This window comes from Macaca thibetana, chromosome 19 (assembly GCF_024542745.1).
Source record: "Macaca thibetana thibetana isolate TM-01 chromosome 19, ASM2454274v1, whole genome shotgun sequence".
NCBI classification, from domain to species: domain Eukaryota; kingdom Metazoa; phylum Chordata; class Mammalia; order Primates; family Cercopithecidae; genus Macaca; species Macaca thibetana.
The window spans coordinates 47,786,614-47,810,158 of record NC_065596.1 but is presented as its reverse complement, the minus strand read 5'-3'; the positions used below and the strand labels follow the sequence as shown (position 1 = coordinate 47,810,158).

At 45.0% G+C, this 23,545-nt stretch overlaps 1 protein-coding gene and 1 pseudogene across 1 annotated transcript; both read right to left on the bottom strand.

Moving 5' to 3' along the window:
* Positions 1 to 23,545, bottom strand: part of LOC126943303 (pregnancy-specific beta-1-glycoprotein 2-like) — a 111,808-nt pseudogene that overhangs the window by 45,054 nt on the left and 43,209 nt on the right.
* Positions 6,736 to 20,897, bottom strand: LOC126943304 (pregnancy-specific beta-1-glycoprotein 2-like). The gene is given in 4 exon segments (XM_050771885.1): positions 6,736 to 7,321; positions 11,886 to 12,164; positions 17,777 to 18,155; positions 20,484 to 20,897. Coding segments are annotated over 4 exon segments (1,572 nt in total). The 3' UTR covers positions 6,736 to 6,821.

The following is a 23,545-nucleotide window of genomic DNA, read 5'->3' as shown; positions in this document are numbered from 1 at the left end:
ATGAAAGATATTTTGTTTTCATGAATTAGAAGACTCACTATTGTCAGGAGGACAATGCCACCCAAAATGAGCTGCAGATTCAATACAATTCCTATCAGAATCTCAGTGACATTTTTGCAGTTAAAGAAAAATCCATCCTAAAATATATATTGAATCTTATGACTCTAAGAGACAAATAACATTGAAGAGGAAGAATGAGGCTGGAGGACTCACACTTCCTGATGTCAGCATTTCCTACAAAGCCCAAGTAACGAATACAGTGTGGTACTAACATAAAGGAGGAAATAGAATTTAATGAGATAGAACAGAGAGCCCAAGAAAGAAATACTTGCATATATGGCCAAATGATTTTCATCGAGTGTACCAAGATCGTTCAATGGGGAAAGGACAGTGTTCTCACCAAATGATATTGGAAAAGCTGGATATCCCAGGGCAAGAATGAGTGGAACCTTTACCTAACATCATATACAAAAATTAATGCACAATAGATCAAAGATCTAAATGTAAGAGCAAAATCTACACAACTCTTAGAAGAAAACAGGATAAAAACTTCATGATATTGGATTTCACAATGATTTCTTGGTTGTAACAACAAAAGCATAGGCAACAAATAAAATAGATAAATTGGACTTCATAAAAATCAAAACATTTTATACATTGAAGAACACTATCAAGAAAGTAAAAAGGCAACCCATGAAATGAGAAAAATAATTGCAAATTATAAGTGTGATAAGAAATTAATTTGCAGAATACATGAAAAACTACAAGTCAACAACAGCAAACATACAAAAACCCATTTATAAAACGAACAGGGAACAAGATGGCCAAATAGGAACAGCTCCAGTCTCCAACTCCCAGCGCGAGTGACACAGAACACTGGTGATTTCTGCATTTTCAACTGAGGTACTGGGTTCATCTCACTGGGGAGTGCCGGACAATGGGTGCTGGTCAGCTGCTGCAGCCCGACCAGCAAGAGCTGAACCAGGGCGAGGCATTACCTCACCTGGGAAGCGCAAGGGGGAAGGGAATTCCTTTTCCCAGCCAGGCGAACTGAGACACACAACACCTGGAAAATCGGGTAACTCCCACCCCAATACTGCGCTTTAAGCAAACAGGCACACCAGGAGAGTATATCCCACACCTGGCCGGGAGGATCTGACACCCACAGAGCCTCCCTCATTGCTAGCACAGCAATGTGTGATCTACCGGCAAGGCAGCAGCGAGGCTGGGGGAGGGGCGCCCACCATTGCTGAGGCTTAAGTAGGTAAACAAAGCTGCTGGGAAGCTCGAACTGGGTGGAGCTCACAGCAGCTCAAGGAAACCTGCCTGTCTCTGTAGACTCCACCTCTGGGGACAGGGCACAGTAAACAATAACAAACGCAGCAGAAACCTCTGCAGATGCAAACGACTCTGTCTGACAGCTTAGAAGAGAGCAGTGGATCTCCCAACACGGAGGTTGAGATCTGAGAAGGGACAGACTGCCTGCTCAAGTGGGTCCCTGACCCCTGAGTAGCCTAACTGGGAGACATCCCCCACTAGGGGCAGTCTGACACCCCACACCTCACAGGGTGGAGTACACCCCTGAGAGGAGGCTTCCAAAGCAAGAATCAGACAGGTACACTCGCTGTTCAGAAACATTCTATCTTCTGCAGCCTCTGCTGCTGATACCCAGGCAAACAGGGTCTGGAGTGGACCTCAAGCAATCTCCAACAGACCTACAGCTGAGGGTCCTGACTGTTAGAAGGAAAACTATCAAACAGGAAGGACACCTACACCAAAACCCCATCAGTACATCACCATCATCAAAGACAAGAGGGAGATAAAACTCTGCACCAAGCGGACCTAATACACATCTGCAGAACTCTCCACCACAAATCAATGGAATATACATTCTTCTCAGCACCATATCATACTCATTCGAATATTGACCACATAGTTGGAAGTAAAGCACTCCTCAGCAAATGTACAAGAACAGAAATTATAACAAACTGTCTCTCAGACCACAGTGCAATCAAACTAGAACTCAGGACTAAGAAACTCAATCAAAACTGCTCAACTCCATGGAAACTGAACAACCTGCTCCTGAATGACTACTGGGTACATAACGAAATGAAGGCAGAAGTAAAGATGTTCTTTGAAACCAATGAGAAAAAAGATACAACATACCAGAATCTCTGGGACACATTTAAAGCAGTGTGTAGAGGGAAATTTATAGCACTAAATGCCCACAAGAGAAAGCAGGAAAGATCTAAAATTGACACTCTAACATCGCAATTAAAAGAACTAGAGAAGCAAGAGCAAACACATTCGAAAGCTGGCAGAAGGCAAGAAATAACTAAGATCAGAGCAGAACTGAAGGACATAGAGACACAAAAAACCCTCCAAAAAATCAATGAATCCAGGAGTTGGTTTTTTGAAAAGATCAACAAAATTGATAGACCGCTAGCAAGACTAATAAAGAAGAAAAGACAGAAGAATCAAATTGACGCAATTAAAAATGATAAAGGGGATATCACCACCGACCCCACAGAAATACAAACTACCATCAGAGAATACTATAAACACCTCTACGCAAATAAACTGGAAAATCTAGAAGAAATGGATAATTTCCTGGACACTTACACTCTTCCAAGACTAAACCAGGAAGAAGTTGAATCCCTGAATAGACCAATAGCAGGCTCTGAAATTGAGGCAATAATTAATAGCCTACCAACCAAAAAAAGTCCAGGACGAGATGGATTCACAGCTGAATTCTACCAGAGGTACAAGGAGGAGTTGGTACCATTCCTTCTGAAACTATTCCAATCAATAGAAAAAGAGGGAATCCTCCCTAACTCATTTTATGAGGCCAACATCATCCTGATACCAAAGCCTGGCAGAGACACAACAAAGAAAGAGAATTTTAGGCCAATATCCCTGATGAACATCGATGCAAAAATCCTCAATAAAATACTGGCAAACCGGATTCAGCAACACATCAAAAAGCTTATCCACCATGATCAAGTGGGCTTCATCCCTGGGATGCAAGGCTGGTTCAACATTCGCAAATCAATAAACATAATCCAGCATATAAACAGAACCAAAGATAAGAACCACATGATTATCTCAATAGATGCAGAAAAGGCTTTTGACAAAATTCAACAGCCCTTCATGCTAAAAACGCTCAATAAATTCGGTATTGATGGAACGTACCTCAAAATTATAAGAGCTATTTATGACAAACCCACAGCCAATATCATACTGAATGGGCAAAAACTGAAAAAATTCCCTTTGAACACTGGCACAAGACAGGGATGCCCTCTCCCCACTCCTATTCAACATAGTGTTGGAAGTTCTGGCTAGGGCAATAAGGCAAGAGAAAGAAATCAAGGGTATTCAGTTAGGAAAAGAAGAAATCAAATTGTCCCTGTTTGCAGATGACATGATTGTATATTTAGAAAACCCCATTGTCTCAGCCCAAATTCTCCTTAAGCTGATAAGCAACTTCAGCAAAGTCTCAGGATACAAAATTAATGTGCAAAAATCACAAGCATTCGTATACACCAGTAACAGACAAACAGAGAGCCAAATCAGGAATGAACTTCCATTCACAATTGCTTCAAAGAGAATAAAATACCTAGGAATCCAACTTACAAGGGATGTAAAGGACCTCTTCAAGGAGAACTACAAACCACTGCTCAGTGAAATAAAAGAGGACACAAACAAATGGAAGAACATACCATGCTCATGGATAGGAAGAATCAATATCGTGAAAATGGCCATACTGCCCAAGGTAATTTATAGATTCAATGCCATCCCCATCAAGCTACCAATGAGTTTCTTCACAGAATTGGAAAAAACTGCTTTAAAGTTCATATGGAACCAAAAAAGAGCCCGCATCTCCAAGACAATCCTAAGTCAAAAGAACAAAGCTGGAGGCATCACGCTACCTGACTTCAAACTATACTACAAGGCTACAGTAACCAAAACAACATGGTACTGGTACCAAAACAGAGATATAGACCAATGGAACCGAACAGAGTCCTCAGAAATAATACCACACATCTACAGCCATCTGATCTTTGACAAACCTGAGAGAAACAAGAAATGGGGAAAGGATTCCCTATGTAATAAATGGTGCTGGGAAAATTGGCTAGCCATAAGTAGAAAGCTGAAACTGGATCCTTTCCTTACTCCTTATACGAAAATTAATTCAAGATGGATTAGAGACTTAAATGTTAGACCTAATACCATAAAAATCCTAGAGGAAAACCTAGGTAGTACCATTCAGGACATAGGCATGGGCAAAGACTTTATGTCTAAAACACCAAAAGCAACAGCAGCAAAAGGCAAAATTGACAAATGGGATCTAATTAAACTAAAGAGCTTCTGCACAGCAAAAGAAACTACCATCAGAGTGAACAGGCAACCTACAGAATGGGAGAAAATTTTTGCAATCTACTCATCTGACAAAGGGCTAATATCCAGAACCTACAAAGAACTCAAACAAATTTACAAGAAAAAAACAAACAACCCCATCAAAAAGTGGGCAAAGGATATGAACAGACATTTCTCAAAAGAAGACATTCATACAGCCAACAGACACATGAAAAAATGCTCATCATCACTGGCCATCAGAGAAAGGCAAATCAAAACCAAATGAGATACCATCTCACACCAGTTAGAATGGCGATCATTAAAAAGTCAGGAAACAACAGGTGCTGGAGAGGATGTGGAGAAATAGGAACACTTTTACACTGTTGGTGGGATTGTAAACTAGTTCAACCATTCTGGAAAACAGTATGGCGATTCCTCAAGGATCTAGAACTAGATGTACCATATGACCCAGCCATCGCATTACTGGGTATATACCCAAAGGATTATAAATTATGCTGCTATAAAGACACATGCACACGTATGTTTATTGCAGCACTATTCACAATAGCAAAGACTTGGAATCAACCCAAATGTCCATCAGTGACAGATTGGATTAAGAAAATGTGGCACATATACACCATGGAATACTATGCAGCCATCAAAAAGGATGAGTTTGTGTCCTTTGTAGGGACATGGATGCAGCTGGAAACCATCATTCTTAGCAAACTATCACAAGAACAGAAAACCAAACACCGCATGTTCTCACTCATAGGTGGGAACTGAACAATGAGATCACTTGGACTCAGGAAGGGGAACATCACACACAGGGGCCTATCCTGGGGAGGGGGGAGGGGGGAGGGATTGCATTGGGAGTTATACCTGATGTAAATGATGAGTTGATGGGTGCAGCACACCAACATGGCACAAGTATACATATGTAACAAACCTGCACGTTATGCACATGTACCCTACAACTTAAAGTATAATAATAATAAATAAATTTAAATAAATAAATAAATAAATAAAACGAACAAAGGATTAAAATAGAGTTTTCTCCAAGGAAGATATGCAAATATCCAATAAGCCCATGCAGAGTTCCTCAGCGTCATGAATACGTAGAATTATGCAAATCAAAACCACAATGTGACACCACCTCTCACACTTTAGGATGGCTTTGATAAACAACAATGACAGCAACACAAAACAAGTGTTTTCAAATAGATGGAAAAATTGGAGCTCTCGTGCATTACTGATGGGAATGGGAAATGTTATAGCCACTGTAAAAAGTGGTGTGGCTGTTTCTCAAAAAATTAAACAATAAATTACCATTCGATCCAGCAATTCCACTTCTGGACATACTGCCTATAGAATGGAAGGAAATTTGAACAAATATTTGCACACTGATGTTCAGAGAAGCATTACTCACAATAGCCAAAAAATGGAAACAACGGAAAAGTCCTCTGAAAGATAAGTGGGTAGGCAAATGAGGTATATCTCTACATCGAAATGTTATTCAACCTTAACAAGGAATACAATTCCAATACATCGTGCAAAGTGGATGAACCTTGAAGACATTATGCTAACTGAAATAAGCTGGACATTGAAGGATAATTATTCTATAATTCCATTTATAAAAGATAGAGTAGCCAGTTACATAGAGACAGAAAGTAGAATGGTATGTGCTAAGAGATAGGGGGAGAAGAAGTGAGAGTTACTGTTTATAGGGTACAGAGGTTTAATATGGCAAAAGGAAAAACTTCTGGAAATGGATAGTGTGATGATTACTTCCGGATAGTGTGATGGTTACACAACACTAAATTACACACGTAGAAATAGTTAATGATAAGTCTTAATATTAGATACATATAAAGTGTCCTGGTAGTCTTACACTCTATAAATACACACTTTTTTCATTGCCCCTTTCCTGCCATGCAGAGCCCCAGAGGTGAATCTCCCTATTTCTCCAAGTGTGCATCACTCACTGTCCTCTGTGCTGTGTCCCACATGCAGTGCCCACAGCCTCATACAACCGGTGACTTCAGAGCCAGGACACAGCTCAAGAGTCTGCCCCGAGGCTTCCTCTCTTCTTATTTCCCTGCAGCCTAGGCTTCACTTCAACTGGCAGCTCGATTTAGCGGAATTCAGGACAGGCCACCAGGGCTCTTTCTCCACACATGCTGGTCTCACCCCTGGTGGAGTCAGGCAGAGCCAGTCACCAGAGAAGCCCGGAGCAAAGAAGGGAGCAGTCTGAGCTGCTCCTCCCTCATCCAAGGGGCTTCCTCCTCTCACTTGGAGGGAAAATGTGAGCTTGTTTCAAAACCTCAGATGTTCCCTGTAGCTCATGGAGTAGGTAAAAGAAAACGAAGACGTGGTGGACAGGGATGTGTTGCTGACAGCAAGAAGCAACTTGATCTTGAGGACTCTCCTTCTTGTCCCTCTGTGAAGCCTCTTCCACCACATAGGGCTCAGGGCTGACAAAGCCCCCTCCCTACCTTTCTCAGGCTGGACACAAGGTCAACCATGAGAAAACAGAAAAACAAGGAGAAGAGAGTCTGTAGAGACAAATTGGGAGGGTTCAGGAGGAGAATTTAGGATTTGCTTCTGCCCATGGGACACAGGCTGGGAATAAAAATGTTTTCCTGACTCTTCTCTGAAAGCCAGATAGACTCCACCTAAAACCCTGTTGACAATGATGCAGGGATCCACTTACCAAAGACTTTGATCCTCTTGAATGTGGAACGTTCCCTGCCAGTGGCTGAGTTACGAGCAGAGCAACCATAGCGCCCGCTATGCTCTGTAGTAATTTGGGGGATAGAGAGCTCTTGTCCTGATTGCAGAAACTTCCCATCAATCGTCCAAGAATACTCTGCCGGTGGGTTAGAGTCCGCGAAGCAGGACAACTGGAGGGTTTTTCCTGAACGGTAATAGGTTAATGGAGAGAAAATCCTGGGGACTTGTGGACCATCTGGAGTAAAGAGAATAAAGCCACAGGTGATGTCATCCGAGGGAAGGGGATGCTCCTGGTCTCTTAAAGGGACAGAGTGTCCCCCTGAGTCAAGACACACACTCAAGACCCAGCCAAACCCCTTCTGTGTTCACTGAGTCAAGGCCTGAGGTATTCACCTGTTCCTCCCATTGCAGGATGTAGACCCCAAGTCTCCCATGACAAGAGCAGCCTCTCCCCTTCTATTCTTGGTTAAGGCTGTGCCTACCCAGGTTTTCTCAAGACAGGGAGTCATGGCCAACTCGGGTGTCCAGAAATAAAAGTGTCTGTACTTGGGCCTGAGACAGACTAGGATGCCTGGCCTCTGGTCATTTGAATTTTAGCTGATGGCCTGGCCCACAGAGGAACCAAAGATACAAAGGACATTCAGGATGACTGGGTCACTGCACATGCTACCAACTCGGTCCCATATTTCACATTCATAGGGTCCTGTGTCATTTCTTGTGACATTGGCTAGAATGAGGATCCTGGTTTTACCGGGTTGCTTTAGCCTGGGACTGACCGGGAGGCTGTGGCCATTTACCCTCCACAAGTAGGTGTAGCCCTGAGTCTTAGGTTCACAAGTTAAGGCTATAACATTCTTTTTTTTTTTTTTAATTTATTTATTATTATTATACTTTAAGTTGTAGGGTACATGTGCATAACGTGCAGGTTTGTTACATATGTATATTTGTGCCATGTTGCTGTGCTGCACCCATCAACTCATCATTTACATCAGGTATAACTCCCAATGCAATCCCTCCCCCCTCCCCCCTCCCCAGGATAGGCCCCTGTGTGTGATGTTCCCCTTCCTGAGTCCAAGTGATCTCATTGTTCAGTTCCCACCTATGAGTGAGAACATGTGGTGTTTGGTTTTCTGTTCTTGTGATAGTTTGCTAAGAATGATGGTTTCCAGCTGCATCCATGTCCCTACAAAGGACGCAAACTCATCCTTTTTGATGGCTGCATAGTATTCCATGGTGTATATGTGCCACATTTTCTTAATCCAATCTGTCACTGATGGACATTTGGGTTGATTCCAAGTCTTTGCTATTGTGAATAGTGCTGCAATAAACATACGTGTGCATGTGTCTTTATAGCAGCATAATTTATAATCCTTTGGGTATATACCGAGACTTAAATTTTAGACCTAATACCATAAAAATCCTAGAGGAAAACCTAGGTAGTACCATTCAGGACATAGGCATGGGCAAAGACTTCATGTCTAAAACACCAAAAGCAAGGGCAGCAAAAGCCAAAATTGACAAATGGGATCTAATTAAACTAAAGAGCTTCTGCACAGCAAAAGAAACTACCATCAGAGTGAACAGGCAACCTACAGAATGGGAGAACATTTTTGCAATCTACTCATCTGACAAAGGGCTAATATCCAGAACCTACAAAGAACTCAAACAAATTTACAAGAAAAAAACAAACAACCCCATCAAAAAGTGGGCAAAGGATATGAACAGACATTTCTCAAAAGAAGACATTCATACAGCCAACAGACACATGAAAAATGCTCATCATCACTGGCCATCAGAGAAAGGCAAATCAAAACCACAATGAGATACCATCTCACACCAGTTAGAATGGCGATCATTAAAAAGTCAGGAAACAACAGGTGCTGGAGAGGATGTGGAGAAATAGGAACACTTTTACACTGTTGGTGGGATTGTAAACTAGTTCAACCATTATGGAAAACAGTATGGCGATTGCTCAAGGATCTAGAACTAGATGTACCATATGACCTGGCTATAAAATTCTTATTCTCCATGGGGTTGAAGTTGTTGCTGGTGATGTAAGGCTTAGGCAGCTCTGCTGTGTGGATAACAGAGAGAAGTTTGTCCTGTGTGGCACCTTTGATTCCTCCACAGGCACCCTTCAATCAGAGTTGGCATCTCCCACCTGTCAGCCCACCCGAGTCCTTGAAAGTCAATAGCTGGTGCGTGTGTCACAAGACAGATGCATGATGATCTAAGGGCTCAAAGACTGTGAGGCCGCTCGCTCTGTCTTAGGGAAGCACAGACTTTCTCAAGTGTGAATTGAGCAGCAGTGTTAGGTCATGGACAGACACGTGAGTGGGAGTCACAGCCCTTGGTACCCCTCCCAGTCTCTCTCTAATCAACTGACTGGCTGGTTCACCTTGGGTTCCTTACCTGGAATGTGCAACTACTGGGCCCCTTCCAAATTCCATCCTACTTTGCCCCCCTAGATGTGATTTCTCTGCAGCTTCCATTTCCAAGGACATTTTAGAGATGAGTAATAATGTGACTTCCCGTTGTCTTGAAACCCTGAAGATACTGAATAGCCTGGCCTGGGACTGGATGTTTCAGCAGAAATAAGACAGGGGAGACCAGAGTCAAGCCTGGAGGTCAGTTCAGTCATCAGGCAGTGGAGGCACAAGGTGGGGTAGTTTTTTGCAGGTGTTTCATGATGACTTGCTTGACCAGTGACCTCCAAAGATAGAGCAGAATGCAAGGAATGATCTAGAAAGAGTGAGGGGGACAGGCAAGAGTTGGTGACTTTGGAACAGAACCATGTTCCCTGTTCTGGGTTCTTTAAGTTTCCTCTCCTTCTGCAGAGGGCAGGTGAGGACTATGTGGATCTTTCCAGAAATACATGTGGATATTTGCAAATGCAGAACTGACTGGTGGAAAGGGTGGGAATGAACTGCTGGAAATCTGGTCCTCATGGACCATGTGTGTTTGATGGATATGAGACAAATTTGGGGAGAATTCTTGCAAATATTTTCTTTCATTGGACACTCTACTCTCCGATTCCATGGATTTGACTACTCTAGGGACCTCATGTAAGTGGATTCCAGAGTGAATTTGAGAAGAGACTGCTGGTTGCCAGAAGCTGGGAGTGGGGAGAATCAGAAGTTGTTCATGTGTGTGCAGTTTCAGTTATGCAAGACAGGGAGGTTCTAGAGATCTGCTCTACAGCTCAGTGCCTATAGTTGACACAGTCTGAGTCTCTTATGCATGAGACTTATGACAAAAAGTGTTTGGATTTCTGACATTTTTTTATTTTGAACTATTTGTCATATACTTACTGGTTTAGCATCCCAAATCTGAAAGATTCAAAATCTAAAATGCTCCAGTGAGCATTTCTTTTCAGCATCAGATTAGTATGCCAAAGTGAGAGGTGATAGGCCAAATACATTCTTGCCCTTTTTTCTCTCTCTCTCACCACGTTTCTAGCTTGATGATTAGTTTTTGGTCAATTCCATACTGGCCATGCTGCGCTTGTATATTTTTGAAGGTTTTGGGATGTGAGAGAGGCTGATTGCTATTTTTTATGTCATCAAAATTTTCCAACTTTTCATGGTTGCATCTTTCTCTCAGTGTCTCTGTTGTGGCAGTCATTAATAAGAGCCTGTCAGGTCAGAGTTAAGACAGATTTTTGTAATTCTGCAAAAAATGTTACTGGTAGGGGTTGCATGTTCTGGTAGGGGTTGCATTGAATCTGCAGCCCACTTTGGGTAGCATTGTTTTCCTAACAATATTGATTCTTCCAATCCGTGAGAATGAAATGTCTTTCCATATATTGATGTTGTCTTTAGTTTCTTTCAGTAATGTTTTGGAGTTTTCAGGGTATAACCCTATAACCTTTTTGGTTAAACTTATTCTAAAATATTTTGTTCCTTTTGATGTTAGTGTGAATGGAAATTCTTTTCTTAATTTCCTTTCAGATTGTTCACTGTTACTGTATAGTCTAAAGAATGAACTAGAAAGAGTGAAGGGGACAGGAAAAAGCTGGTGGTTTTGAAGCAGAAACATATTCCCTGTCCTGGGTTTTTTATTTTCCCTCTCTCTTTGCAGAGGGCAAGTGGCTCTTCCCTGATAGCCAGATAGACTTCACTGGAAAACATGTTGCCAAAGCTCCAGGGATCCACTTACCAGGGACTATGATCTTCTTGATTATGAGATTTGTTCCACAAGTGGCTGAGTTATGGATGAAACAGATATAGACCCCTATATATGTTTTAGTGATTTGGGGGATAAAGAAAACTTATGCTGATTGCTGGAACTTCTCATCAATCAGCCAAGAATGCTCTGCCAGTGGGTGAGAGTCTGTGAGGCAGGAGAGCTTGGGGACTTCCCCTGTATGCTAATAGGTGTATGAAGAAGAAATGATGGGGGCATCCAGGCCATCTGGAGCAAAGACAATAAAGTCACAGGTGATGTTGTCAGAGGGAAGGGAAAATCCTGGTCTGTGGAAGGGCCACAGTGACCCTCTGAGCTAAGTCACAACACTGAAGTCCCAGTCAAATCCCTGCTGTGTTCACTGATCTGGAGCTTGAGACATTCACCTGTTTCTCCCATCATAAGCTGTGGACCCTGAGTCTCCCATAACAGGAGCAGCCTCTTCTCCCCCATTGTTGATCAAACCTAAGCCCATTCTTACTAGTCATGGCCAGCTTTGATGTCCAGGGGTAAATGTCTCTGTACTTGCACCTGAGAGGGACTGAGAGGCCTGGCCACTGGCTATGTGTATTTGGGATGGCAGCCTGGCTCACAGAGGAACAGAAGATACTCACAGAGGAGATTCAAGGTGACTGGGTCACTGCGGCTGGAACTCACTGGGTTCTTCATTTCACATTCATAGGGTCCTGCAGTATCCTTTCTGACACCAGATAGAATGAGGGTTCTGTTGTTTTCGGACAGCTGCAACTTGCGACTGATAGGGAGGCTCTGTCCATTTATCCACCACAAGTAGCTTACGTCCTGAGTGTCAGGATCACAGGATAAGATCACAGTCTCCGTGCCCTCCCTGGGGTTTAAGTTGCTGCTGGAGATGTAGGGCTTGGGAGTCTCCACTGTGCAGATAACAGAGAGAAGATTGCCCTGTGTGGCACCTTTGATTCCTCCAAAGACATTTTTCAATCAAAGATGGCATTTCCCACTTCTCAGCCCACCTAAGTCCTTAAAAGCCCATGGCAGGTGTGTGTGTTACAAGACAGATGCATGGCAATCTGAGGGCTCAGAGATTGTGAGGCTGCCTGCTTTATGTGGGAGAAGCACAGACTTTCTCAAGTGTGAATTGAGCAGCAGCATTGGGTCATGGAAAGACACGGGACCAGCAGTCACAGCCCCTGGTGCCTCTCTGAGTCCTTCCCTCTCTAACTGCCTGCCTGGCCCACCCTGTGGTCCTCACCTGGAGCATGCAGTGCTGGAATCTTCTTAGTTTCAGTCTTACTTTGCCCCCCAAGGTATGTTTTCTCTGTAGCTTCCCTTTCAAGGACATCCTAGAGATGGATGATGGAACTTCCCATTGTCCTTAAACTCTTTGGGTACTGGGAAGCCTGGCCTGGGACTGGGCACATCAGCAGAAATAACACAGAGGAGACCACAGTCAAACCTGGAGGTCAGTTCAGTCATCAGGCAGTGGAGCCACAAGGTGGGGCAATTTTCCCAGCTGTCTCATAGTGACTGACTTGAGCCAGTAACCTCTAAAGATAGAGCAGAGTCCAAGGAATTACCTACAAAGAGTGAAAGGGACAAGCAAGGGCTGATAGCTTTGGATCAAGACTATGTTCCCTGTTCTGTGTCCATGATGTTCCCTTCCCCCTGTAGAGGATGGGTGAGGACCATGTGGATCTTTCTAGAAATACATGTGGATGTTTGCAAATGCAGAACTGACTGATGGAAAGGGCAAACATGAACTGATGATGGAAGTCAAGCCCTCACGGACCACTTGTGTTTGATGGCTATTAGACCAATATTTGGGAAGAAGTCTTGCAGATACTTTCTCTCATTAGACATTATACCCTCTTATTCTATGAATTTGACTACTCTATGCATCTCATCTCAGTGGATTCCAGAGTGAATCAGAGTAGAATAGCGGTTTCCAGGAGCTGGGTTTGGGAGAATAGGGCATTGTTCCAGGGGTGTGCGCTTTCAGTTATGCAGGATAAGGAGGATCTAGAAATCTCCTGTACAGCTTCATGCCTATAGTTCATGCAGACAAAGTGTTCCTTATGCAGAAAGCTTAAAACCAGGTGTTTTAGATTTCTAACTTTTTTTTTATTTTGGAATATTTGCAGTAGATATACTGGGTTAGCATCCCAAATCTGAAAAATTTAAAATCCAAAATGCTCCAGAGAGCACTTCTTTTTAGCATCACATCAGTGGTCAGAAGTGTTGGATTTGGGAGCATTTCAGATTTTGGATTTCTGGATTTGGGATGCTCAATTTGTAATACTGTAATTTTCCCATAAAAAGTTCTCAGAAGTTTAGACGTCATGTTATGTTCCGACTCTAGTAACAAAACAAAACAAAATTTGGAGGAGACATTAAAATGTTGTCATAAGTGGAAATGTTTACTGATGGTCCAAACATCTAAGATCAATTGCTGGTAGTAGTATTTCTCTTGATACCCAATTAAGGTTTAGGTGCGGGGTGAATTCCAGCAGGATCACATTATGCTCAAAGAAAGATGCCAAAGGTGACTTGAAATTAGCAAGTCCTTAAGTAGAGAGAGTCCTGTTAAAAGGACAGAACTGGTCAGTGTGTCAATTACATAAAGGGAGGAATGATGCCGAATTAAAAGAAATGTTGTGTGTTATGAAAGTAAATATAGAAAGAACTCCGTTTCTAATCTCTCTGCAGAGTTAGGAAAAATGGGGAAGAGCCCAAAACAGGTATGTGAAATGCTTTCTTCATTTTCTCTTAACCTCAGGAAATACAACTCGAGTTTAAGTTTGTGGGAATTAGGAAGAGTCTAAGTGATACGCCAGTGGCTCATGTGTCCCCCACACGAAGAAAACAACTGTATGTGGCACAAGCAGTAAAACCACCAGACAGCACCCCCTGGCCACCTCGAACAGGTCCCCAAAACCGCTAGTATTCCCATTACGTGTATGTTACAGCCTTGGTAATCATCCCACAACTACAAAATTTAAAAAATTGCTATTGTCAATACAAAATATTAACTATGAAGTAGAATATGTTGTTCCACTTTTCTTCCCCCTACTCTTTTTGAACTTTCCTGTTTCAGTTTTGGAAGTTTCTATTGACACATCCTCAAGCTAGGGATTCTTTCCTCAGCTGTGTGGAGTCTACCAGTAAGCATCAAAAGCATTCTTCATTTCTCTAACAGCTATTTTTTTTTTCTTTCTTTCTGAGACAGAGTCTCACTATGTTGCCCAGGCTGGAGTGCAGTGGTACTATCTTGGCTCACTGCAAGCTACACCTCCTGGGTTCATGCCATTATCCCGCCTCAGCCTCCCGTGTAGCTGGGACTACAGGCGCCTGCCACCACGCCCGGCTAATTTGTTGTATTTTTACTAGAGACGGGGTTTCACCGTGTTTGCCAGGATGGTCTCGATCTCCTGACCTCGTGATCCGCCCACCTCAGACTCCCAAAGTGCCAGGATTACAGGTGTGAGTCACTGTGCCCGGCCATCTCTGAGGAATTTTAACGAGTTGTTGACTTTTGAGTTTGTTCAGCTGTTTACTTACTGTTAGAACCGAGTGACAAATTTCAAGCTTGTTATACGCCTGACAGGAAACCAGAAGTCTCTAGGAAGTGACTGGAGAATGTGAGCTCCAGAGTAGGTTGAGGATGGAGTCACGAGTGAAATGGGTGAAATCAGCCCATGGGCTTTGGAGACGGCAGACCTGTCCAGCCTCTGACACCCTGGTGAGTCAGTGCAAAGATTACAACAGTGACAGCAAACTAGCATGGCTGACTTCATCTGGCATCTAGTCTCAGGCTGGCTGTCCTCACTCATTCCTGGACATAGGCCAGGCTAACCATGGGAGGAATTTAGTTTATGGTTTAACTTTGAAGAAACAATGATAATAGTTCCTCCATAACACTAATATCCTTATTTTGCCCAGGGATTGCCTTTGTAAAACTGGAGAAAGACCATGAGAGTAAGATTATAGGAGGGGCTGAATTCTGCTAAAATGTAGGCACAGTTTCTATAATCCCTTACTGCTCAAATGTCATTTGCCCAGAGTTTACAAAATTTGTAACTAATTGCTGCTATAGATAACATCACTATTGTAGAACCTGAGATTGGTCTTTTGAGATGTTTCTCATTCTTTGCATTCTGGCAACCAGATGACCTCATCCATACCCTTGACTAATGACTCAGCCAGTCATGTGGTCCGCACCTAGAGATGGATTCAAGCACAAACAGATCATTTCCCTCCGCCCTCATGATTCCATCCCCAAACAGTCAGCAGTACCCATTTTTTAGTCCTGTGCCCCTGAAACTATCCTTGAAAATCTCTAATCCCGATCCACTAGGGAGGCTGATTTGAGTAATAATAAACCTCCATCCTCCTGTTTGGCAGACTTGGAGTCATTAAAATCTTTCTTTACTGCAAATCACCATCGGGATAAATTGGTTTTGTTTGTGCAGGAGGCCAGAGGAACTTGTCTGGGAATTATAAGAGTGGATGGAGGAACTGCCTATCCCTGTCCCACGGTCTTGTCCACAGAACAGCCTCACAAAGGGACAGAGCTGTGGGTGGGGATACAGTGGAAGCTCATTCTCTTAGTGACCTGGGGACATTGGCTCGAGATGAAGCCTGGCAGTAGTGGAAACTCCAGGTGATTTCTGTGCCTTTACTATTTCCTGGGAGATGGGCCAGGCCACAGTGTTAGCAGGAAGGGAACAGAACAGTCAGCCTAGTTAGAGGGAGTGTCTGGGGAAGGCCTAGGGATGGAGGAAGAAGCTGTGCAGGACAGGGCTTGCCAGGTAGAATGAAGTGGGAGGAAGATGAGGGACACAGAGAAGCAGAGAGAGGCAGAGACAACCTGGCAGTGAACAGTGGGGCCTACAGTGACTTCAGAGACCCCAGGGACCAGGTGCCCCCATTTCCACAGTCCAGGACCAGGTAGCCCTGAAAACTGTCCTGTGGCCAAAGAGCTTCAGAGTAACACATGAGGTGGGATGGCTTTAGGGACAAGAGGTAGTGGAGGGATGAAACATGGCTGTCAGCCTCTGAAGGACAAGGGACAGGTGTGGCTAGAACTTCCTAGGATTCTCACCCAAGATCCAGTCTCTAAAGAGGTTATGGATCATTCACTTCTTCATTCAATTCCTTCATTTGTTATGTGAGAGCACCTGAGTGTGTGTCTCTCACTGGGCCTGTACTGGTGCGGGGTGTGAGTTGGGAATGAAAACAAGGTCCACTCTTTTATCCTGTCATGCCAGTGACATGGACACTTTGAGCAACACAGGATTTCAGGTTCAGTGATAGGGGTTAAGACCTCAGGGGGAGGCCTGGACATTTTTTGCACTGACTCTGACAGTTGAGGCAGGTGATTTAGTTTGGAGAACTGACTAATCAGCTGACCATTTGCTCTCACTCATCTGTGGTTTGGATGCCTAAGAAGAGAGGATTTGAGCCAATAAATGACTATGGGGTCCTTGGAACCCAATAAGCCCTCACTTCTGGTGGAGGAGAGGATGGGCCTGTGGCTGCAGACAGACCTCATGTGACCCTGATCTGCCTTTTGTGTTTGTGTGACTCTGGTTCAGTGACTGTGCCTTCCTGTGCCTCAGTTTTCTCTCAGTCAAATAAGCTAAATGGCAAATGGACTGTGGCTTTTCATGCTATCTGTGAATAAATTGTAGATTTTTCACAGTCACCTGACCTAATGCTTGGCACAGTGGAGGTGTTCACACAAACAGCATTTATTATTATTCACCTCCATGAGAGAGCACCTTTAGGTCAGATCCCTGTGGACAAGCTGCTGCCAGGTACATTTTCTCTCTTCTGCTTCTGCTTCGGGGACATTAGACTTTCTATGGAGTGTCGTAAGCCTTGCAAGGCAGTTGGCTGATGACCTACAAAGCTTGTCTTTCTGTCCTCCCAACTCTGAGTGTCAGGTGAAGAAAGCTCTGTCCTTGCCCAGATGAGGCTCTAAGGGCTGAGCCCTGGCAGTGAGTAGCTCCAGGAGACACAGTCCTCAGATCGCTGGTGAATCCCCGGTCCCAGTAAGCCCTGCCACAACCCAGCCCTGGCACAGGCTCCTCAGCTTTATCTGGAGTAGGGTTTTAGGGACAGAGGTCTGGGGTTGAGGCTTCTTGGACTGAGCTTCTCTGAGAGTATCTCTGGGGGCCTCTTAGGCAAAGCCCTGCTCAGTTCTCCAGGATGTTTCTCAGGGTCAAGTTTATGAAGAGGACATGAGGTGCTTGGCTGAGGCTGATCTCCTCCTGCTGAGCACCCCCCCCCCATCAGACTGTCCTTCCTGTGCAGCAAGTGTCTGCAGGGTCTGGAGGCAGGAAAGGAATTCTGATCTGTTGAAGTTTGTCTCCTCTGTGTGTGTCCTGCACTAAATGCCAAAACCCCAACATGGGACATAATGCAGAGAGGGACACAGCCACAGTCTAGGCCTGACCATCCTGTGTGTGCAAAGTAGAAGTGACCCTCGCCCCCCAACACCCAGGGATCATGTGGAATCACTCACGGTATAAGGTGAAATGTCCAGTTACTCCTTCAGTCCCTTCACCTCGCTTTACGATTTCTACGGTGTAGGATCCTGCATCCTTCTGGTTGACACTCTGGATCAGCAGGGATGCATTGGAATATATTGTTTCTCGTCCACTGTATACAGGCCCAAATATAATTGTTTCAGTGTCTATTGCATATGCTGTAATGTAATGCTGGAGGTCCATTATTTGCCCTTTGTACCAGATGTAGCCAGCAACATTCTGGGGCACATTGTGGACAAGTAGAAGAATATCCTTCCCCTCAGAAACTTTGGTTGGCTGTGCTTCAATCGTGACTTGCGCAGTGGTGGGCGGGTTCCAGAAGATTAAAAGTGATGCTAGGAGGTGGAGAGAGCATCAGTCAATATTGAGACCTATGTATTGGGGTGAAAAGATGGGGCCCTGGGTCCTGAGATGATCTCTTCAATCATCAGCCTTGAAGACACACACAGACACAAACACACACACACACCCCTTTTTTTGTGTGTATGTGATTGTGTGTTTGTGTCCTACTGTCCTACTAGGTCAAGGTCAGCGGCACGAACCCCATTCCTTCAACCCTTCTGACCTTGGCATTTTTCTCTTTGGAATCCTCTTCCCCAGGGGTCTGCATGGCTCCCTCCACACTGCCCTCAGGTCCTGCTCACATCAGGGCATTGTTGGACTTCTTTCCTGACACCTCCTTCAGAGACCCTGGGTCTTCCCTTTCTGACTTTTCCCTGCTCTGCTCCCTCCAGACCTCTTGTCAACACCTGACCTCACATTCCAGATGTATGTCTTTGCATGTCTGTCTTCCTGCCCATGACAGCATGAGTTCCGTGAGGACAGGGACGTTTGTGATCTGGGTTGCACCCCAGTGCCTGGGACAGGCTGTATACTCCTGTGGATGTGAGAGTTCCCAGGGCCCTCCATGCCCAGGGTGTTTTTTTTTTTTCTTTACCCAATGGTTGAGGTTTTTTGCTGAGGACACTGTTTCATGCCCTGCTTATATTTTCATTTGAAGTGTCATCTCATAATAGTTATTATTATCATTTTCCAAAATGTGGTGGCCAGTGATGATTAACCAGGAAAAGGGAACACTTGAGATTTTCCTACCTCTTACCAATTCCTGTTCAATGTGATTTTCCTGTTTTGACCCCTGTCCCTCTGTGTTATATTTTCCCCTATTCAGGCTCCAACAGAGCCTTCTTTCCTCTATTTTTTTTTTTTTTTTTTTTTTTGAGACGGAGTCTCATACTGTCGCCCAGGCTGGCATGCCGTGGTGTAATCTCTGCTCACTGCAACTTCTGCCTCCCAGGTTCATGCAATTCTCCTGCCTCAGCCTCCCAAGTATCTGGGATTACAGGAGCACACCACCACACCTGGTTAGTTTTTTGTATTTTTAGTAGAGATGGGGATTCACTGTGTTGACCAGACTGGTGTTGAACTCCTGAACTCATGATCCACCCACCTCAGACTCCCAAAGTGCTGACTTTTATATTTTAGAACCCCATCCTCTCCAGGAAATCCCATCCAATCATTCTGCTTCCTCCTCCTGTCCTCTCCCAGGAAGTTCTCTCCTCACCTGTGAGTAGAAGCTCCTTCCAGGTGATGTGCAGTGTGCAGGGAGGGGCTGAGAGGGGCCCCATGGCCTGTGCTGCCTGTGTGTTCTCCTCTGTGGAGATGAGCCTGGGATCCAGAAACTTTCTGAGCACGGCTGTCAGCTGTGCTGTCCTTCCTCTTTCTGTGCTGAGCCTCTTCCCGGGGCAGGAGCACTTCTCAGGCTGATGGGTGGGGTCTGTGCCCAGGACACCTCTCTGTCCCCTCCCCTCTCAGTCCTGCCTCCTTGTCCCTCCTTCTCTTTTTCCTTTTGTCTGTGTGTCAGGTCCCTGGGAATTGTGGAGGCCTCTGCCTTTTTCAGCAGTGATTCCCTCACCAAACCTCGGCAGACACTATGTGCAGAAACACAAACACACAAACACAAAAGAGACACACACAGACACACACATACCCTGTAGGTTGGGCAAGCACAGTCCTGGGCCCCAGTCTCCTGCTGTTCCCATGGCTCTGGGTCGGGGTGCACATTGGCGTCCTTTGCCCTCTTTCATCCCCATCTGGCTCTCCCCTTCAGTGCAGGAGGCTGGAGCTGCACCAGGTCCCTGTCACAGGGACACCCCATTGTGCTGTGGGTGAGCTGTGTGTTGCCTGGTGACAGGGACCCTTCCTTTCTCTAGTTGTGTCTAGCTTGGTTGCAGCTTCCAAGGATGGACATTCAGGACCTGGGTGTCCCAGAGGAGACTGTCCTTCCTGGAGGTGTGCAGGGTGAATCTCTCATGCCTCTTGGGAGGAGAGGCCTGTGGTGGTTGCTCAGTGGGGGCTGTGAGTCCCATGGTCAAATGGACAGTTCTCAGTCACTCTGTTGCTCTCTGGGGTCTGGTGGCTGAGCTGGGGCTCAAGGTTTCTCATTTCTTCCTGACCATCTTTGGTGTCCTGTCTTCTCTGCCCAGCTGATTGTACTGTGGTCACCATACCTTCCCCGTAGTGGTGCAGGAGGAAGTGGGGAGTTACCCAATAACCCCGTGGAACATGGCTCCTTGAGACACAGGAAAGAGAGCCTGGGACAGAGCAGGGGTTCAGAGCTGGAGAGATTTCATCCCGACTTACTCCATGGTCGTGATGGGCTCAGCCCTCCATGTGCTGACATACCCAGGGGTCTGTCCTGAGGGTTTTCACCCGGCCAAGATGCTCACTGTAGAGGAGGAGCAGGCAGTCGCCAGAGAATCTGTTTGGAGGGACGTTGCTCACCGAGGAGAGGGTGGATGGGGTGAGTTGTGTTCTGGAACAAAGAGCAATTATACCCCCTTCTCCCGGCAGGGACACAGGAGAGGTCTGTCTTCCCAAGGGACAGACGGGGGTAGGCGGCCCCATCCTAGGTGGTGCCTGTGTGTGACCATCACACGTGCTCTGAGCCCCACGGGGTGCAGCGGGCAGGCAGGTCACAGGATGCCTGACTGATTCCCGGGGAGGCTGTGGGCCCTCAGGCAGCCGCTGTTCTGTGTCAGCGCTAGGCTTGGCCTGGGATGCCCCAGAGAACAGGACAGATGGAGCAGGGGCAGACATTTAGGGAGCAGTGACAGAAAGAGTTGATAAGGATAGAGGGAGGTCACCAGGTGAAAGCGCACAGTGTGTCGTCACCTGCACCAGCGCTGCCCTGGGAAATGTCTTTTTACCTGAGCCCAGGGAAGGAGCAGGTGTGTGGGGCAGGAGCTGCCTGCAGAGGGAGTGGTGTTAGGTTGGCGACCGCCAGGTCAGGGAGGAGCTGACACCGTCCGTGTGGGGAGCATGGAGGATGTTGAGGACTTGGGCCGAGGTGACCCTGGTGAGGGTGAACCCTGCTTGGCTACGGGTTCTGCTGAGGGAGGTCTGCATCCCCTGGGAAGGCTTCAGGCTGGAGGGACTCTGGCGCCCTCGGGTGGACTGGAAGGGAAGTGTGGGTGGCCGAAGTCCCAGGCCAGGCTGCGTGTTTTATTCCACAAGGATCTGCACATTTCACTCGAGGTCACACATATGTTATGTTACAGCTCCATCACCTTCCAGCCCCGTGAGTCCCATTCTCTGTGGCTCTACGTTCACTGTTCTCCCCCTTTCACAATCGGGTGTCCTGAATACAGATTTTTATCACCCTCTGTGAGTTTGTATTGTGTGCAGTAGGCGGCACTGTGTATTCTCTGGGGGCAGTGATGTCTGGGGCTGAGCACTGCACTTGGCTTAGGAGCACAAGAGGGAGCAGCAGGGCGGGAGGATCAATGCCAGGGGAGCAGGGACAAGTCATTTTCATTTTCTCACTCCCAGGGACCAGAACCCAGGATTCTGACTCCAAGGCGAAGTACCACACCTTGCTGGTGTCCCTGGATGTCATGAGTGCTCATAGTGTCATGTTGCCTTGGCATTCCTTTTTTAAGGTGTAAATTTATTTACCTCACATCAGAGGCAGGCCTTGCTCACCATGGCAGTTTTCAGTACTGTATCTCGTTCAAGTTTCTTCAGTTGGTGGCCAGAGATAAAATCTTAGAGGCATCTCTCCTGCTTGGTGTGCTGGGCTCCCCTCTCTCCATCTGCTTTCTTTAAACTGATAATTCTAACATTTGACCTAAAATTTAAAGTGACCGCTTGTCAGTCACAACAGGATCTCCTGGTCCCAGTGTTTGCTGCTTGCTTTAAACACATCCATTAATACTCCCTGCTGGAAACCTGTCAGATAACACCCGGACTTACTAAAGTCATTGGCTTACCAGTCTCTTCTCTCCTCCCTGCCTGGGCTTGCTGATCTCTGTATCTGTGGTCTCCAAGTGTGCCGAGTGCTCCCCAGTGTCTGTAAGTAGTAAAATCACTTACACTTTCACGTTGTAGTTGTATCACTATAGCCTCACATGCCATCCAGGGCCTGACATCGAGGCTGCCCTATGGGACCTGTGCTGGTTGAGCCCCTGCTGGAGCTCTTGTTTTGGGGCCTCTGGTTCTTCTGAGGACAGGAGCTTCCAGCTAACTCGATTGAAAAAGTGATACGTTTCATGGAAATCACTGGGTCAGACGATGTATTCATGGGCTTCAACTGCCATAACAAAGACCTTAGCCTGGGTGAATTAAATAATAGAAATTGATTTTTCCCAGTTCTGTGAATAATGTGCTATTTTAACCACTTTAAAATGTGCACTCAAGTGGAATTAACCACATACACAGTGTTAAGTTACCATCACCACTATTTTTCCTAGAAAACTTTTATCTTTTTGAACTGAAACTTTGTATCTTTGATACAATAATAACTCCCTGCATTTTGCACCCTACACTTTGATCATCTCTACTCTGTCTCTATGACTCTGCCTATTCTTGATGTTTCATATAAATGGAATTTTATTTATATATATATATATATATATGTTATGTAGTTTCTGACATATTACATTTAGCATAATGTTTCCAAAGTTGATGCATGTTCCAGCATATGTCAGAGCTTCATTCCTCTTTATGGCAGATTAACATTCTGTTGCATGTGTCACCACATTTGTTTATTCATGTGTTGATGAACACTTGGATTGTTTTCATATTTTATCTTTTGTGAGTAATGCTGCAATCAACATTCCCATGTGAGTACCTGTTTGAGTCCCTGGATTCAATTCTTTCGGTACATACCTAGGACTGGATGCTGTTTCATATGAGAATTCTGTGATTGGCTTCATGAGGAACAGCACAACTATTTCTCCTAGTGGCTATACATTATTATAATCTCACCAGCAATGTATGAGGATTCCAAATTCTACATAATGCTTTCACTTGTTATTTGACATTTTAAAAGAATGGTAGCCATATTTGTACGTGTAGTGTGGTATCTCATTGTGGCTTTGACTTTGTATTTTCCTCCTGGAGCTCTTGTTTTGACACCTGCAGTTCTTCTGGGGACTGGAGCTTCCAGCTAACTTGATTGAAAAAGTGATATGTTTCATGGAAAACACTGGGTCAGATGATGTATTCATGGATTTCAGCTGCCATAACAAATACCTTAGCCTGGGTCAATTAAATAATAGAAATCGATTTTGCACAGTTCTGTGAATAATGTGCTACTTTAACCACTTTAAAATGTGCAATCAAATGCAATTAACCACATACACAGTGTTAAGTTACCATCACCACTATTTTTCCTAGAAAATTTTTATCATTTTAAACTGAAACTTTGTATCTTTGAAACTATAATAACTCCCTGTATTTTCCAC